Source organism: Marmota monax, unplaced genomic scaffold, assembly GCF_021218885.2.
Source record: "Marmota monax isolate L192 unplaced genomic scaffold, Marmota_monax_Labrador192_F-V1.1 WCK01_AAM20220418_F8-fsc00153, whole genome shotgun sequence".
Taxonomy (NCBI): domain Eukaryota; kingdom Metazoa; phylum Chordata; class Mammalia; order Rodentia; family Sciuridae; genus Marmota; species Marmota monax.
The window spans coordinates 672,084-691,647 of record NW_026692146.1 but is presented as its reverse complement, the minus strand read 5'-3'; the positions used below and the strand labels follow the sequence as shown (position 1 = coordinate 691,647).

Genomic DNA, 19,564 nt, shown 5'->3' with positions numbered 1-19,564 from the left:
CTTGGGAGGAGGCTTTAACCCCTGGTTCTGTTTCCTCATTACACAGACTGTGTTAGTCAGCTTTTCAGGATTCTGACCAAAATACCTGACAAGGACAATTTAGAGGAGGAAAGTTTATTTTGAGCTCATGGTTTAAGAATTTCAGTCCATGAACCAATTTCGTTGCTCTGGATATAAGGTGATATGGAGCATCCTCAAAGGGCACAGTGGAGGAAAACAGCTCCCCTCCGGGTGGCAGAGAGATGGAGAGGGACTGCAGGAAAGATACATCCTTCCAGGGCTCCACCCCAGTGACCCACCTCCTCTAGTCATGCCCTGCCTACCTACAGTGACCACTTTGTCAGCCCAGTCAAACTAGGATGGACTGATAAGGTTATAGTTCTGATAATCCAATCATTTCAACTCTAAATATTCCTGCACTAACAGGAGCTTTTGGGGCACCTCATATCTAAATGATAACACACACCCTTAAAGAGAGGATTATCCATGGAGGTTCTATCTTCTAAGACTACACCTGATCACCAAGGATTACAGAATGACTCACTACAGCTTAGGCCATATTTTGGTACCTGGGATATATATTTTAAAGTCTCAAATCTGTATTGCAGCATAAAAAATAATTAACAACCTCAAGTTTAAATGGACAGATCCTAAGAAACCTGTGTATCTCCCTGCAATGAACTAGGAAGGCCGGTGGTAGGTAATGTTCAGGCCTTGAAGTTGTTACAGATATCAGCAGCAGTAAATATCCAATTTTTGCAAGAGAGCTCACTGAAGTAATTTAATCCCTCTGATGCTTATTGGAATTCAGGTACCATGTCTTAATATAGATATGTCCTTTATACATATAATGTCTTCTGTAGATACATGTATATATGAGCACCTATAAAACAAGTTGCTTTGAAGTAGCCCAGCCATGCTTCCTAATACCTTGCTCCAAATACCTTGGTTCATAAACCACATCATATGTATTTTATGGCCACATACAGCGTTCCTGACACACCACCCTGACTGCTGTTTCACTTCGCAGTTGGCTTTTGCCCAAGAAGACTAGAATTCAGAAGCTGGAGAGTGGGAGGGCTTGTAATGAGTGACACACAGGTGGCTCTTTGCCCTGTTACTCAGCTTTCTCTGCATGTGTTCAAGGACGCCCTCTAGAATAGTCATATTGGGATTCCATGAAGCAGAAGGCAGGCAGAAGGTCAGGAGATGAGGGGATGAGAAGCTGGAATGTCACAGTGGTCCTTTAGAACTAATGAAGGACTTGCTTGCTGCATCATCTGATAAGTAGCTATCTTATAGTCAACTCCTGCTTTTGTTTTTGGTACAACCAGGGCTTTTTGTTTGTTTGTTTTGGTGCTATGGTTTGAAGTCAGGGGCACTTAACACGGAGCCATGTCCACAGCCCTTTTTTGTATTTTTTTAGAGACAGAGTCTCACTGAGTTGCTTAGCACCTCATTAAGTTGCTGAGGCTGGCTTTGAACTCGAAGTTCTCCTGCCTCAACCTCCCAAGCTGCAGGGATTACAGGTGTGTGCCACTGCACCTGGCCAATCTCATTGGCATTTTGATGTTGCTTTTGGGTGGTTTGTGGGGTGGTTTATTGGGGAATACAGATGAGATATGTGCCTGCTTTAGCATCTCTGGGTTGTCACTGCCAAGCTGGGGTGCAAGCTTCTGGGGTTCCTCAGCCTGAGCCTTGCTTATGGGAGCAGATGCCCTGGTCAGATAGAGTCTTTTCAGGTTAGAAGGGGCACACAAGGTCATGTGTGTTGAGGCCTTGCTCAGTGTGTGTGAGTTTGTCAGGAGAACTGCAGTTTAAAGTGGTATGCCCTGAAACCCCAGTTTTCTGCCTTGTGAAGATAGTATCAAAGGCCTTGGAAATCAACCATGGGCTTTTAAGTAGGCCATGTGGCATGATGGTCATTGTAAGGCCATGCTTGCATTTGTTCTTCGGAGGCCCTTTAGTGTTCAACCCCAACCACGAGGGGACACGGGTTCAGCTGTGTTTTTGCTGGAAATGACAGAGCTTTGTTGGCATACAAGGTTTCACAGCTGGCTTGGAATAGAAAGATTAAATAAAAAAGTAAAAGTTTGCATTTGAGACCTCAGTAGCTCAGGGTGGTGCTAAGGAGTCAGTCTGTCTATGATATGGGAATGTGAAAGCAACTTATGAACTCTAAAACACCACCACGTTGAGACTAAGTTGCCATTATTGCTCTTTGGATTATTGGCATTCGTCACTGAAATGAGCAGTTCGGATCTCTAATGCCATCAGGGAAAAGAGTGCAGATCTGATGTTGAAGTGTAAGCAAATGAGTTAGTAGGTGACCTTGGGGTGGATTCATTAAAAGGCTTAGTTGGGCCTGTGTGGAGAAATGCCCTCGAAGGCCGTCAGTCAGTGAGACAGCAGTGTACCTCTGGCAGTGGTTATGACAATGTCAAGGGGAGGGTGTGGCAGATGTGGTGTGTAGGTACCAGGCATTTTTTTAGAACAAAGATCACCCCTCACCATGTGACATTGCTCCTCATTCTGGTCCTTTCCCAGGCCATCCTTCCATCTTTTGCTTCTAATGGGTAAGTACTTCTGTGACATACATGCTTTAGCTTGCTCCATGGGGGCTGTCCCACCAGAGGACTCCCTGTTTTTACATGAAACTCGCCAACTATAGTGAATAGTACCACGAGACTAAACGCGGCAATCAATTGTGTCTACAATCTGTTTGCTTGAATTTGTCTTCACTGTACTTGAACTCCGTGGCTCCTGTTGCCTGGGGCGCTAACTGTACATTAGCTGCATGAGGCTGGAGACACGCAGTTTTGTTTCTATTAATGCCAGGAGAAAGAGAAAGTTAAAAGCAGTAACTAAGACAAATGGTGTTGTTATTGGCAGATATTCCTTTTGCTGTCGACGAACCTGTTTTATTTTTGTTAGTGTGGACTTTATTTTCTCATTTGTTGTTTTTTGAGTCTCCTTGGTTAAGACTTAAAATTTGATGAAAATAGGTAATGAGGGTCCTAGGAAAGAATAAAGATATTTCAGCAGTACTTGGAAAGCATATTAAGCAGGTGAGAGAACGAAGGCCTGGGGAATTTTCCAAACAGAAAACTTTTATTTCTTAAATATGAAGGGAGAACAGTGATATGTGAATTGTGGTTTAGTCAGAAATCCAGCCCTTCAAGTTTTGGACCTTTTATAGCTTTCCCTTGCTACAGTATGCCAGTGTGCTTTTAATTTAGTGGTGGCAGTGGAGAAATTGCAAAACCTCCCCAGCTGAGGACGTGCTTAGGAATTGAATGAGTGTGATAATGAGGATGAATGTGAGTTGCTTTTTCGAAAAAAAAAAAAAATATATATATATATATATATATATATATATGAGAGAGTAAGTTGTTGTAGCATGCACGAAGAAAGGAAACGGTCCTTCCTTTTCCTCCCTCCTCCATCATCCATCCTCTGTTCTGCCATCTGTCTGTCCGTCCGTCCATCCATCCATCCATCTATCAATCCATTCATTACATCAACTTTCATGGAGCTACATCATGTAAAAGGCTCCGGGGTAAGGACTTTAGGGATGCAACGCTTAACCAGGAGTGTATGCCTTCTTGAAGCTAAGATTAAGAGGTGAGCATAGAACACAGTGACTATAAAATAGAGAAATGTAGATGAAGTATCAGGGAACACTGAAGAGGGGGAAGTTGCGGTTTTGGGACAAAGGAAATTGAGCTTGGACTTGGAGTGTGAACACATGGGAAAAGACAGGACAATTTTAAGCAAAGATATTTCCATTTTTTTCTTTTTTTGGAATGAGATTATAAACTTTGCTGGCTGTGGTGGTGCACACTTGTAATCCCAGCAACTTGGGAGTCTGAGACAGGAGGATTCCAAGTTCAAAACCAGCCTCATCTCTAAGCAATTTAGAGACCCCTGTCTCAAAAAAAAACCAAAAAAAAACCCAAAACCCAAGAAAACAAAAATGTGCTGGGGAATCTGGTACAGTGGTAAAGTGCCCTTAGGTTAAATCTCCAGTACCCCCTCTTCCAATATAAGTTTTTAAGTCAGGACAATCCACAGTTATATTCTTATTCATTATTCATCCAGAACAGGATACCTTGGGTCATGAAAGTGATAGATACTCCCACAGTGTTATCAGCATGTGAATTTTAATCTTCTCCCTGAGTATAAATACAGAACTGGACTTAACGACTCCCTTTTTTCACTTTCTTTATATTCATTGATAGGCTGTTGAATTAAGTTGAAGATTGCCCCCATAGTACAGTGAGCTGGAAAGGAAGGGAAGACTTGTGGAGAGGGGTGCACTGAGTTCTAGGACAGCATTGTCAACTTTAGACCACAAAAGTCAGTGGTCAGAACTGAATACAGGGCCTGATTTTTACCTTTTTTGCCACGGGACTGTCCAGTGACATGTGGATTTGAAGCCTTGTGAATGTAGGATGGTGCTTAAGGTCATCAAACTCCTAGCCACAATCAAAGTTTGTAGAGTGGTGGTAGGTGAGATATCTCTACAGCCAGGAAGTAGACCAGGGAGCCTAACCTGACCCCAGGTGATAGAATCCCTGATGGAGCCAGCTGGTCTAGGAGCCTCTGAGGTATAGTTGTCCACATTTGGGCCTGGCAGTGATGGATAAACCAGGCAAGCACCCAGTGAACCCTGAAGACACTCCTGGGGTCAGCACTGGGAGAAATAATGAGGGACTTAGGAGAAAGCTGAAGAACTTAGTAGTGGTAGCATTTATTGTTTTCTCATCATCCAAGCAGGTGCCTGGAGTTCTTGAACGGTGTGGACAGTCAGGTGGGAAAAATAAACACAGAGGAACATTTTGACAGGGAGGAATCCCTGATAAGTCTCAGAGGAAATGGGAACTTCTAAAGGACAGAAGATGGATTCTCTATTCAGAGCAACCCTGTTTCATGTATTGAATGGCCAGATTAGAAAAGGGGCTGGTGGGTCTGAGTCCTTACCCACTTACTGTCAGACCATAAGCAAGTCACTTAACATCTCTTCTTCCTTATCCCTAAAATAGAGGATGTAGAGACTCAGTAGGAAGGACTAAATGAGACCCAGTACCTAATAGTTGTTCACAAAATATGCACAGTCAAGCTAAGATGTGTTGCTAGTGGTCATGCTTAGACATTTTGTGACATTGTGATCATCATGTCCAGGAGCAGAGGTGAAAAATGCCAAGTTTTATAAACAACATTTTTTTGGAGAACACTAATTACTAATGGCAGATGGCATTACACCTGTTGTGCCCTGTTTCCCCTCCAATCTTGAGCACGGAGGAAAGATTGCCTTTGTGTATAAAGGGGTTGGAGATGGCCCCTGAGAACTCTCCTCTCCTGTACTCTTCCCCGTGGACCAGCTCCAAACATGAAATTACCCCTCAAGAAGATATATTTTTAGCAGGCTGGTGCTTTGCAAATGATGGAGAGTTTGACCAAGAAGATCTTGTATTTAAGTGTGCAGCTTATTGAATCTTTGAGGTGGCAACAATTCCCTTTGATAGGTCCATGTGGATGGCACTCATCCCCAGGGTACCAGACAGAGAGTTCCAGACAGAATTATCAGAACCATGGAGTAAGCAGGATCTGGAGCCTTTCTTCTGGAGCACTCAGCCTTCTGGTCCCAAGTGCAGGGAGTCACACAGTCAGGTTTGAAACATATAATAGGAAAGCCACTTTCTCTTGCTGTCTGTGATGTATGTAAGTCAGGATGAGTTGAACCTGGTAGAAAAGAGATTGTGCACCTTGATGAAGCTTGTTATGAGTTGTCTTTCCTTAAAAATTCATAAAACTACCCGAATGTCCATTATTCATCTCCTCATCAGTCTTGGGTGATAGGGAGACAAGAAAAAGAGGCATGTCTTTTTTGTTGTTGTTGTTGCTGGGGATGAAACTCAGGGCCTTGCGCATGCTAGGCAAGGGCTCTACAATTAAGGTAATCCCCAGCCCATGACTGAGAGTTTTTTCTGAGTTTTTTCTTATGGCTAAACTCAATCAAATGATGATGATATTTGGGAATTCTTTTATTTCTTGATATTTTTGTTCACTTATTTAAATAAAGCCTTCAGCACACAGGAGGGTTTTCTTGCCTTTGGGGGAAGACAGTAAAGAAGAGAACCCCAATGCTAAGCCACATAATGAGACTGGACTGGACTTTTATTCCAGGCTTGGTTGGGCATGGAAATCACTCAGATTTCCAAATGCCTAGGTTTTTTGGAAACACGAAGGCAGAGGAGTCATAGGTTTATCTTAAGTGCATTGTGGAGTGGGTGCCATGGAGATCGACACCCAAGAGAAGCACCCACAGGAGGGCAGTACCTTGATCCTGGGTGGGGCTGGGGGATGGGGTTTACAAGGACCCTGCGTGGAGAACAGCAAATGCAGCTACAGGGGCCATGCCCGCTGGTTCTCCCCATGAGTGCCCATTGCCTCTTTACCCATTCATATGGAGACCTGTTCACTCCGGCTTTCCCAAGTGCTGAGGCAGGTGGCATCTTGCTAACCTAGAGGAAGTCTATAGGCCACCCTAAAGAAGTTTTGCTGCCTTGCTAGAGCCAGATGTCCTTTAAAGGTCTCCTGGAGGTGGAGTCTGAAAAGGGAAATATCTGCACTATGGGTTCATTTCCAAAGGAGAAAGGCAAAGTGCAGTTGTGTTTTATTGATCCAGCATCTTTGGAGGAGTGGTACATTCCAGGAAATTAATTTTTCATAAGCTAAGTTTTAATCCTTTAAAAATAACCATTTTGGGGCTGAGCGTAGCTCAGTGGTTGAGTGGTTGCTAGCATGGGTGAGACTCTAGGTTTAATAATTTCCAGCACTGCAAAAAAGTAAATAAAAAATAAGGATATAGATGGGGTCCTTCTAAAACATGTATTTCTCTACTTTATTTAATGGAGAAATCTTGATGTCTTATATTTTATTATCAATAGTCACCCTATGTGATTCTATGTCAGTGACAGTCTCAGTAGCCATGTGCCCATGCACTGAATGGCCCAAGAAAGCTGTTCCTTTGTATTGTTCTTATAGCTTTGATTCTGTGTTTCACTTTTTTTTTTCCTGACCATCTGTAAGCTGTCACTTGCTTCCTATATATCTAAGCCCAGTTTACCTTCATAAGCATTTGTTGTGTGCTCACCCTGTTACAGAGGCTGTATTAGGAATTGGAATCACAAATGGGATGTGGTGGGATGGGGGAAAGCTGAAACTTACACATTGCAAATAGATGTGCCAAAAATATGAATAAAAAATTTGCATCCTTTACTTACTATAACTTTTCATGTGGCACTGAAGCCCCACATCCACAGATGGTAAAAGACCCTTTAAGTGTATCTCCCTTATGCTGAATTAGTTGCTTTGGGTAAGCTCAGACTCTTTTGCTAATCATGTGAGCAAATTAATTCCAGGTTTAAAGCTTCTCTCTAGGCTGTTGGCATTCAGGGCTGGAATCCTCAGCCAGCATGACTCTTGGTCTTAAGATCTCTTGGCATGGCCACCTACCAACTGGTCCCTTTTCACTGAGTTTCAGACTCATTATCTACTTTGCCCCTTGCCTGGGTGGTTGTATTACTTTAATAACATATATGAGTTCGGGTACTTTTAAAGAAAAGAGTTCTATTTGGATCACAATTTTGGAAGCTGAAAGCCCTGGATTGGGCAGCCCCATGTGTTCAGCCTCTGGTGAGGGTCTCATGGTGGATGGCATCATGGTGAGTATATGTGCAGAAGATGGAAATCATATCACCAGACAGGAAGTCAGAATGAGACACTGAAGTCCCACCATCCCTTCCAAGGGCATGACCCCAGTTGACGGGAGAACTTCCTCCTAAGCCCCACTCTTAAAGGTTCCACTGGGATCCAAGCCTCAAACTCATGAATATCTAGGGGGACAAACTGCATCTAAAATATAGCAGTGGTCCTCCCTGCAGCTTAGCTATGGGGCCGTTTTTCTTCTCTCCACAGCAACCTTAAGGCAGGCCTGCTGACTCTGTGTCTTACATGTCTTCCACTGGATCCCTTCAGGCCATGGAAGCCAAGGACCCTCACGGGTGCTGTCTTAGGCCCTTGTCAATCAGAGCCATATGCATCACCACTTTCTTTCTGTTGTGGACATCTCAAATTGGTGCTGAGACATTTGCACAATGGTTCTCTGCACCCAGAATCTTAAAAGAATGCAGAAAACAAGCACTCTCAGCTTTTATCTTCTTCCTTTAACTCCTCTTCTTCCTTCTTTTTTCCCCTTACTTCCTTTCCTTTCTCTTCTCCTTCCTTCCCCTCTTCATCTTGAGGATCAGTGCCCAGCACAAGACTAACAGGTACATGGAACTTCCCTGTAGCCCCACTACAGAAGGAGGAGGGTAGCAGGGCTGTATCTTCTTCTGCCTTGTGGGGGCAGGTGACAGCCTTTCTCCACCATACCTTCCTTCTCTCTGTGGCCTCCCTTGGTGCTATGCTCCTCTTCCCAGGGGAAGTTCTATCTGTAATTATGTGAAGGCTGCAGGGAACACGATTATAAGGGAATGAAAAATACCTCAGTTTAATATTTTCAAAATAGTGTTCTGTTATACAAACATAAATAAAACATGGTCTCTGTCCATGAAAATCTAACTCTAGTGAAGGAGACGGATTTGTGACTGATAATTTCAGAATGATTTGGAAAATACACAGCGCCTGTCTCTGGGTCCTCTGCTTCCTGCCTCACATGTACACACATATGCACAACCTCACCCAAGCCAGACACCCTTGTAATCTGCATATGGTGTTTGCCGCCTCTTATCTTGTATCACAGTTATTTGTGTACAGATTTTAGCTTCTAGAGGGCAGGAGCCTTGACAGTTTTCTAGCACTTGGCACAAAGTCCTATTTTTATTAAAAAGGAAAAAAGAAGTCTTTCTTATGCAACATGCAGCATTTTGTTTGACACTGAGGTGGCAAAGATAAATAGAACATGAACTTTTAGAAACTTGCCTTGTAGGTGAAGGTTCTCAACAGAATTCAACAGGTCGGTAAACTTAAGTGGGAAAAAAGGATCTTTTTCATTTCATAAATTTCTAACTGAAGTACAGTCTTTACTTGTGGAGGTAGAAAATTGACCAGATTTTATACAAAGATTCTTTGTATGAAGGTAGTGTTCCCAGGCCCACAGACTAAAGAGAGAGCTTCCTTCTCCCTTGGGTGAGTTGCAAGAAGTTAAAGGCTACATTCAACAGCTTCCTTTATTTTTAGAATTCTCCCTGCATGTTTGCCACCCATTGGTTTATTCCAACCAAGGGAGATGTTTATGTTAGCAGGCAAACCTGTTGTCTCTGCAAGAGGACAGCTGTGTCCATGTCTGTGGGGATATCTGTCCATCTAGATGTTCATGGGGGCCCCAGAAACCAGAAGGGTACAGCCAAGCTAGGTATAAAATAAGAGGGGCTCCCATGCCCGAGTCTTGTTCTATGTCCTGAGTGCATTTTCACTCACAGGCACAGGGCTTCTTAAATACCAGCCCATTCTCACCTTCCCTCCCCTGCTTATGACACTACAAACAGGACAGGACAGATACCACATGAGACATTGCTGTCTCTTGTAGATGTGTGAAATTTATTGAGATGATGGAGACATAGAGAGGAGATGAAAATAGCTTTCCCTGCACTCACATTTTTTTTTAAGGACAGAAAGGGAACTTTAAAAAAAAAAAGATTATTTTATTTATTTTTTTAAAATCTCTCCTGGATGAGGAGGGGAAAAAGAGAAGCCATTGGAGGCTAGGAAAGCATCTGTGTGTCAGGCATGACCCTGATTCTCATTCTGTTCTTCATTTAATCTTCACAACTCAGCGAGTATTCACCTGGATTTGCTCATGAGAAAAATGGAGTCATAGGTGCCACAGTCTGGCTGGGCACAAATGCCGCAGTCTGGCTGGGCACACAATCACGAGCCACCACACAGCTTGTAGATTCAAACAGCAACTCTTTATTCCCGAACTCACACCAGCCGTCTACAATCACGTTCTGGGGAAATCCACGTTCTCTTCCCAAATCCACGTTCTCTGCCCAAATCCCCCTCCACTGGGCTTCTGTCTCCCAAAATATACTGTCTGAATCCCGTGAGAACTCAAGGGGAACTCAGGCAGCAGGATACGCCCTATTCCCAGCAGGAATAATCTTAAACCTTAAACCTGGAACCTAAACTGGGAACGCCCTAAACAAGATTATCTTAAAACCGGGAACACCCTAATCTGCCTTGGTCCTTGAGCAAGGTTAAGTACATTCAATGTCACTGCAACATGGGGTACGCTGGCAAGGAAATTGTCATACTTACTTGGCTAATGGCTCCCAGCATCTCCCCCCTTCTGATTAATTAAACAACAAGCAATGTGGCTTAAGGACCGTGCCTGGTAGGTTGTCCAATTCAACATATGGTTCTTACCCGTCATCGGAAAACTGACCTTTAGGCGTCAGCCTCCTGTCTTAGGTTGATACCACTGCAATTGAATCATACCCGTCACTGACTACCGGTCCAGCATACAGCCATACTTGTGGATAGGTCTATGCACCAGTGGGGGGGTGAGGTTCTTTGCCTCACCTCTGTTGGCCCCCAAATTTGGCCTTGGTGCCAGTGGGGGAGTGAGGTTAATGTGGCTTATGGACCGTGCCTGGTAGGTTGTCCAATTCAACATATGGTTCTTACCCGTCATCGGAAAACTGACCTTGAGGCGTCAGCCTCCTGTCTTAGGTTGATACCACTGCAATTGGATCATACCCGTCACTGACTACCGGTCCAGCATAAGCCATTGGCCCCCAAATTTTAGACCATCACTAGCAGAAGGGAGGAGGATACAGAAATGCCACGACACCAAGCCAATTGACGGCTCCTTGGGAAAAATTGCATCACTGGTGACACCATCAGCAAAGATATGCCAGCACTACCACAATTAACATGGGGTGCGCTGGCAGGAAATAAAAATTGCATCACTAGTGACACCATCAAACGATAGTTACATAGTCCAGGCAAGTTCTGCAAGCAGTTCAAAGCAGAGGAATCTATCAATATGTCCATTTCCTCCCAAAATCCGTTTCCTCCCAAAGTAAGTTGACTCTTTGATTGAGCATTACTTGTTGAGTTCTTCACCAGCACTGAGATGGAGATAGGAATTCTGGCAATGATGCTAAAGAGACATTATCCTGAAAAGAATTATTAAATATAATGAAAAGGAAAGGTGAAAGTAAACAAACAGATCTGTTAACCTACTTTAAAAACAATCCTTAACAGCTTTTTACCTAATTTAAATTAGTAAACAAACAGATCTGTTAACCACCTTTAAAAACAATCCTTAACAGCTGTTTACATAATTTAAATTAAACCATTTAAATCACGTGAATAAAAAAATAATAATAATTCGGATCCATTTTTTCATGAGCGCTCCTCATATAAGAAATATGGACATACGCACATACAGACATACAACACAAAACACAAGAGTGTACACAAACGTACAACACATAAGAAAATAGTAAAGGCCTTGTAGCTTTACCTAGGTGAAATCTCCATTGCAATGTTTAAAAACTCCACAGTCAAAAAATAAAACTGATCAGAAAAACATTAACCTAGGTTTGTATGAGCTCAAAAAATAAAAATAGAACCTTATGATGTGGAAAAATGCAATAATAAAATAGCTATTGAAAAAAGCATCCTGGTTAATCACTGTCGCAGATGTAAGAATGGCCAAGCTGGAGTTCTGGATATCAGCTGTTATGGATTTGAGTCAAATCATCTTCTTTTCGATCTGTAGAAACTGTTTTAGTTAATCTCTCTGGAATCCAAATGGGCTGCTGTTCTCCCTGTGGAAAAACACAAACAGACCCCCGACTCCAGACAATCACTGGGTCAGGACCTTTCCATTGTCCTGTTAGAATATCTTTCCAAAGTACTTTAGGCTTATGTACATTTTTTGGATACATATGCCTTTCCGCAGCACTAAGTCCTGATGAATCCAAATTTAAAAAGTTTAGAGTAAAAAGCGTTATTTTAAGTTTATCTTTGGGGGATATATACCCCCTTCCAATTCCCTCTTTTTGCTTTAATAAGTATGTTTTAATAGTTTGATGAGCTCTTTCAACTATGCCTTGTCCCTGTGGATTGTATGGGATTCCTGTTATATGAGTAATACCAAATGATGAGCAAAATTGTTTAAAAGAGGTAGAGGTATAGCCAGGACCATTATCGGTTTTTAACTGTTTAGGAACGCCCACAGTGGCAAAATTTTGTAAGCAATGAGCTATAACATCTTTAGTTTTTTCTCCGGCATGAAGGGAGCCCATCAAAAATCCAGAAGAAGTATCGACTGTAACGTGTAAATATTTTAATTTTCCAAATTCTGGCAAGTGTGTGACGTCCATCTGCCAAATATGGTTAGGTATCAGTCCTCTAGGATTGACTCCAAGATTAACTTGTGGTAAAAATGTCACACAATTTTGACATTGTTTTATTATATGTCTGGCTTGTTCCTTAGTTATTTTAAAACGCTTTTGTAAAGTATTAGCATTAACATGAAACCTTTTATGAAAACTTGTAGCTTCTTCAAATGTAGAGAAAATATGTATGTCATGTGTAGTTTTATCTGCTAAATCATTGCCTAAACTAAGGGCTCCAGGCAATCCTGTATGTGCCCTAATATGTCCTATAAAGAATGGATCTTTTCTGTCCCAGATTAGACTTTGTATAGTGGAAAACAAAGAGAAAACAGTAGAAGAAGGGGAAATCCTACCAGCATCTTCAAGAGATACTATAGCATTAACTACATACTGACTATCAGAAAATAAATTAAATACAGAATCTTTAAACATCACAAAAGCTTGTAAAACTGCATTAAGCTCTACCTTTTGAGCTGATTGTTTGGGTACTAAAAATGTAAAAGTTTGATCAGGGGTAACTACTGCTGCTGTACCATTATTTGACCCATCAGTGAATATATTTGGAGCATTCATGATAGGTGTTTTTCTTGTCATTTTAGGAAAAACTACAGGATGCTTAGACCAAAAAGACAACAAAGGATTAGATGGTAAATGATTATCAAATGAAACATTAGATTTACACATGATTATTGCCCAAGTATTTAACTCATTAGCTAACTCATCAATTTGATCCATAGTATATGGAGTAATAATTTTATTGGGAGAAATTCCAAACACTCCCTTCGCTGCTTTTATTCCTTTGAGTATTAATTGTCCTACAGCCTCAGGATACCTAGTAAGAATAGTGTTAGGAGAATAAGATAAATGTATCCACAATAATGGACCTTCTTGCCAAAATACTCCTGTAGGAATATTTTTTGTTGGTAGTACAATAAATAATAAAGGCAAACTTATATCAATTCTATCCAAATGTATGTTTTCCATATATGTTTCAATAATTTTTAATGCCTTTCTTGCTTTAGGAGTTAACATGCGGGGTGAATTTGGATCTGATGGACCTTTTAGAATATCAAATAAAGGTCCCAACTCTCCTGTTGGTATACCTAGATAAGGCCTTATCCAATTTATGTCTCCCAATAACTTTTGAAAGTCGTTAAGTGATTTGAGTTGATCTACTCGTATTTGAATTTTTGGTGGACGGACCATGGTTGAGGATAATAGAACTCCTAAATAATTAATTGGAAAATTTAATTGTACTTTATCTATTGCTATCTCTAGATTATAATTTTTTAATAAGTTTGTAAGTGTGGCATAACATTCCAGCAATATGTTTTTATCTTTATGTGCCAATAATACATCATCCATATAGTGAAATATTTGTAGTTCAGGATTTTGATTTCTAAGTGGCTGGATTGCTTTGTTAACATATATTTGACACATAGTTGGACTGTTAGCCATCCCTTGAGGGAGTACTTTCCATTCATATCTCTGATCAGGACCTTCATGATTTAATGCAGGGATAGTAAATGCAAAACGTGGACTATCCTCGGGATGAATTGGAATTGAAAAAAAAACAATCTTTAATATCTATAGCTAAAACATGCCAGGTTTTTGGCAAAGCAGACAATTGAGGAATCCCTGATTGAGCAGGTCCCATAACAACCATCTCATTATTAATGGCTCTTAAATCTTGCAATAATCTCCATTTACCAGATTTCTTTTTGATGACAAAAATGGGAGTATTATGGGGAGATATGGAAGGTTGTATATGTCCTTCCGCTAATTGTTGTTTGACCAGATCATGGGCTACTTGTATCTTTTCTTTAGTCAGGGGCCACTGAGGAACCCACACTGGTCTTTCTGATTTCCAAGTAATTTTGATTGTCTCAGTGGCCCTTTCTGAAAATCCAACCCATGTCTGTCTGTTCCTTGATCTATTTGTACTGGTGCTGCTATACCTTGCCCTTGTTTTCCTAATCTTTTTTCTTTCCTAAAGCCTTGTCTAGCTCTAGTAGTGGGCACATTAGGATTGATATTATTTGTTAACGTCAAACCTAATTGATCTAGGACATCTCGTCCCCACAAATTTATAGGAAGATGATCCAATACATATGGCTGTATAGTTCCTTCACATCCTTCAGGATCCTTCCAATCTAATATCATAGCACTTCTATGGGGATTAGTCGCCACTCCTAGGCCTCGAAGCGTTTGAGTGGCTTGTTGTAATGGCCAATGTTTTGGCCATTCTTGACGAGATATGATGCTAAGGTCAGCTCCTGTGTCCAGTAGCCCATTGAACTCATGACCTTGAATATTTAGTTTTAGCATTGGGCGAGAATCTAAATTTAAAGACAACATAGCCCAATCTACACCTGTGGAGCCTAATCCCCTGGAACCTCTTTCTACACTATGACTAGGAAATTTATTATGTAGGCTGGGTATTATTAACAACTGTGCTATTCTATCTCCAGGTGAAATTACTGATATACCTCTTGGAGAACTAGCTATAATTTTTATTTCACCTACATAATCAGGATCAATTACCCCAGGACTTATCATAAGTCCTTTTAATGTAGATGAACTACGTCCCAATAATAAGCCTACTGTTCCTTGGGGAAGAGGTCCTTTTACTCCTGTGGGAATGATTTGAACTCCCATCTCTGGAGTTAATACTGCTCTGGCAGAGGCACAGATGTCCAACCCTGCGCTCCCTCGGGTTTGTCTGATGAGGGATTTAATGGACAATGTGTCCTGGGCACTACCCTGATGGTGTTGCTGGGATCCTCCACTGCCCCGTATATTTGTGGTTGTGGGCCCCGGAGCATTGGGCCCCCCTGTCCGTTTTTTGGCAATGGAGCCTGATGCCTTTCTCCACGATATCTTGGATAAATACCTGGTCTTTGTCCGTTTTTTGATAAGGGAGTACCTTCTATGGTGGTTTGAGAACGGCATTCATTAGCCCAATGTCTCCCTCTACGGCATCGTGGGCAAATACCTGGTATTCTATTCCTTTGATACCTACTTTTGTTAAACCCTCCTCCTATGGGGCAATTCCTTTTAAAATGTCCTGTTTGTTCACAATCATAGCATGTTTTTGGCCTGGCATCTAAAGCCTGTTGTACTGCAGCTGCCAAGACTTGCCCTTGTTCATTAATATCTCTACATAATTTAATATATGTGTTTAAATCTTCATGTCTCCATGGTCTAATAACCTCTCTGCAGCAACGATTTGCTTGGTCATAAGCCAGTTGTTTTATTAATGGCATTGCTTGTTCTGTATCCCCAAAAATTTTGGCAGCCGTTTGAATTAGCCTATCTACAAAGTCAGCGTAAGGTTCATTAGCTCTCTGTATTACCTTAGATAGCTGACCTTGTAAATCTCCATGTCCTTGTAAAGTCTTCCATGCCCTAACTGCGTCTGCAGCAATTTGTGCATATATAGCAGGATCATATTCAATTTGTTGCCGTTGACCCTCATAAGGTCCTTTTCCTAACAACATATCTAGATTTCTTTGAGGATAACCGGCTGCTGCATTTCGCCTAGCTGTCTCCGTGCAAAATTCCTCATTGGCAACCTTCCATAACAAATATTGTCCTCCATTTAGTACAGATTTACACATGCTAGCCCAATCTGCTGGCGTCATGTCCAAGTTAGTAATGGACTCGACCATGCTTACCGTGAAGGGAGCTTGTGGCCCGTAGGTTGTTACAGCCTCCTTTAACTGCTTCACTGTTTTAAAATCTAAAGCACGGTGAATTCGCTGCCCTCCTGCCTGTTCAAGTACAGGGCATGCTAATCTTTGAGGTCCTGTCTCAGGATCCCATTTATCAACTACGGGGTTTGAGGGCCACTCAGCTGTCTCCATCGGTGGGGCTGTTGGTTGAATTACGCCCTCTTGTGATAAAATGGAGTTAGTAACAGCCTCCTGTTGTGGCCTTTTTCCTAACAACCCCTTTTCCTTTAAATTTTCTTCCTCTGTCTGACTAGCTCGAGAGACCTTCTCTTTTGTTTGATCTAAAATGTCTTTCTCCATGGTCTGAACCTCTAACAATTTACTTAACATCTTTTCGGTTTGTTTTTTACTAATTTCTAATCTACTATAAAGATAACGCAACCCAATAAGATAGCACAAAACAAAACCGAAACTGAATGAAACAAAAACGGAATAAAAAATCGTTGTATCAATTTTCTCTTCCTCAGGGCCGACAAACTTCAAACCTTTAGTCAACCATTTTTTCCAGTTTGCCTGAGAAATTTCTAGGGATAGGCAGCTTGAAACAAAAACAAGATAAATCAAAACAATAACACATTGTTTTTTGAATTGGTCACCCATTCTTTCGCTCTTCCTCAGGGGCAAGCAATTTCACTTACCTCCAAGCTTCAGAAGTTCCCCGTACGGGCCACCAAATGCCACAGTCTGGCTGGGCACAAATGCCGCAGTCTGGCTGGGCACACAATCACGAGCCACCACACAGCTTGTAGATTCAAACAGCAACTCTTTATTCCCGAACTCACACCAGCCGTCTACAATCACGTTCTGGGGAAATCCACGTTCTCTTCCCAAATCCACGTTCTCTGCCCAAATCCCCCTCCACTGGGCTTCTGTCTCCCAAAATATACTGTCTGAATCCCGTGAGAACTCAAGGGGAACTCAGGCAGCAGGATACGCCCTATTCCCAGCAGGAATAATCTTAAACCTTAAACCTGGAACCTAAACTGGGAACGCCCTAAACAAGATTATCTTAAAACCGGGAACACCCTAATCTGCCTTGGTCCTTGAGCAAGGTTAAGTACATTCAATGTCACTGCAACATGGGGTACGCTGGCAAGGAAATTGTCATACTTACTTGGCTAATGGCTCCCAGCAATAGGAGGAAAGAACCTTGTCCAATCAAGACCACCTTGCTAATTAAGTGGCAGAACTGAACTCGGGATGATGTCTAATCAGCTGGAAGTCCTTATCTTTCCCATCAATACTTCTTCAGTGAAAAAGTCAAGGGGCATCTCTAAAAGCATATTGTGCCTTTATTTTCTTTGGTAGTTGGAAATGTCAGTGTGAATTTTTTGATTTTATTGACAAAACAGAAAGAACCATAGATCAAAATCAGCAAGAAGAAAACTTTCCCTAGGAAAGAAGTTGGTGCTGTTGAAGGAGCAGCTTTATTCCCTCCCACCAGTGAAAACCAGATGTGCTCCCTGTTGCTGCACGTGTTGGCTTGTGGGTGAATTTCCAGCGTTTTGTCCTAGGTGGATGTGCATGAACCTGCAGTGGAGTAAGAGCCATCTCATGGGGAGGTTATTAACCCAGTCTGGTGAGAGGGCAGAGCTTGCTGCACTCTCTGATCTTACATCAAGAAGGCTGAGTAGGAAAGAGCTCTTGGTGAAGTCCAGGAAACTTGGCATAGTCACAGCCAGGCAAGTCTGGAGCAAATGGGATTGTTGGCCTCATGGGAAATATTGATTTGAGTGTTTCTTTTTTAAAATAATATCTTTCAGGAAATAAAGAAGTGTGAGCTATTTGTAAAGACCACTTCCCCAAGTTCCTCAGGTACTTTCTGAAAAACTAAATAGAATTTCAGGACAAAATCTTTTCAGAACTAAATTGAGGTAGAGAGACTCCAAAGATTCTGCTGGTTCCCTTGGAGGGCTTCCTCCCTGTGCCCTTACACAGTCCATTCCTCATCTTCTTCAGGCCCACCTCCTCTTCATAGGCACATGTCCCTGCCTTACCTCACCTGCCCTCCCTCTTCTGCTTTGGTCAACCAGATTCTACAGTTCAAGACCTTGAGAGGTGGAGACTGTGTTGGGAGATATAGGTGGCCAGATGAACCAAATTCAGATCCTGGCCCTGTGACCTCCTAACTCTGGACAACTGATTTAACTTCTCTGAGACTCTGTTTCTTGGTTGGAAACAGAGTATGTGGCCATAAGTCCTGGCCTCATATTTGTCCTCCACTGGGCATGGCACTGACCTGGTCATACATCCTGGATGTGGCAGAAGTCTATTTGAATGGGGGAGTGAGGAGCTGGGACAGACTCATCCTCAGAAAAGAGGAAGGATGAGGTTGATAGGCTTCTCCAATGGCAGTATCAGGGCATAGATGGTCCCAATACTGCATGGTGTCTCACCTGGCTCCCTGTTTCCTGTCCCCTACTGCCACTCCCACTGTCCTTCCTCCATATTTCAATATGGCTGGGACTATGGAGGCAGCTCTAAGAGGCTGCATCCAGTGGAATTTCATAAGCCGTAGGATGCAAAGTGTTGGTATTTTTGGTGCCTTCTAGAGAATGGTATAAAAAGGAGGGAGAGATGTTCTCCCATTTGTGCTGGTTCCATTTGAGCTGTATCAGTGCATGGATGATGTCCCTTTCTTTCCCCATCCACTTTACCTTGTTTTGGATCTTAACATTTTTGCTGGTCATTTTGGGTTTCACTCATCTTTCTGTGCTGTCACTCTACTTGCAAGCCCATGCCACACCTATCTATGCATCCCTGGTCATTCTAGCACCTTTTCTTCCTGCCTTTATATGCAGTAGAAAGAGCTTCTCAATGCTTTTGAGTCTCCTTTTCTTTCAGATTCTCACTATAGAATCAGCCCTATTTTTTTTCTCTGACCTTTGGAAAACCTGCTACTGTAAGTATAGGCTTTTGAGATGAGATTGTATGTATCTAGCATCTCCTTCCTCCCAATCAGGACTTCTCATTGCAGTCTGTTCCTCCAAAGGTTGGGTCACTTCAACTTGGACATCAATTTCTCAAAACTCAGTATCACTTTCCAGGGAGGAGCTGCCCTTGTAATCAGATGTGGTCTTTAAATTTTTTTAAACAAATAGCAACAGAATATTTTTTTTTCAAAATGATTTTTATCTTGCACTCCAAAATAGAAAACATAAAACAAGTGGTGGTCCCAGAGCCTCACTCCTTCAGCGTCTCCTTTTCTATCTGAACAAGTCCTGAAACAATCCATGTTCTAGAAAAGAAAGTTCTCAGCAGGTAGAGACCTTGTCACTCTGCTCAGAGGAGATTTCTGAAACATATCTGGACATCTTTCTTCCTTCAAGATCTGTCTGCCCCATTCATTTTCCTTCAGGTCTATAGGCCCCAACAACATCACCACACCAAGGGCCCCACCCTGAATCTAAG

General features: G+C 42.1%; 1 protein-coding gene and 1 long non-coding RNA gene across 7 annotated transcripts in view; one reads left to right on the top strand and one right to left on the bottom strand.

Moving 5' to 3' along the window:
• Positions 1 to 19,564, top strand: part of Susd4 (sushi domain containing 4) — a 187,090-nt gene that overhangs the window by 87,382 nt on the left and 80,144 nt on the right. The window contains exon 1 of one of the 6 annotated variants that reach the window (XM_046419068.2): positions 2,558 to 2,576. The exons of the other annotated variants lie outside the window; for them this stretch is intronic. Within the exon in view, the coding sequence (XP_046275024.1) occupies positions 2,573 to 2,576 (4 nt within the window). The 5' untranslated portion in view covers positions 2,558 to 2,572. Of the gene's footprint in view, positions 1 to 2,557; positions 2,577 to 19,564 lie in introns of those variants that run through there. 6 annotated transcript variants of the gene reach the window in all.
• On the bottom strand, positions 10,787 to 11,834 carry LOC131423275 (uncharacterized). The gene is made up of 2 exons (XR_009224618.1): positions 11,540 to 11,834; positions 10,787 to 11,189 (listed from the first exon to the last, which is right to left on the bottom strand). It is a non-coding gene; the product is annotated as an uncharacterized LOC131423275 (long non-coding RNA).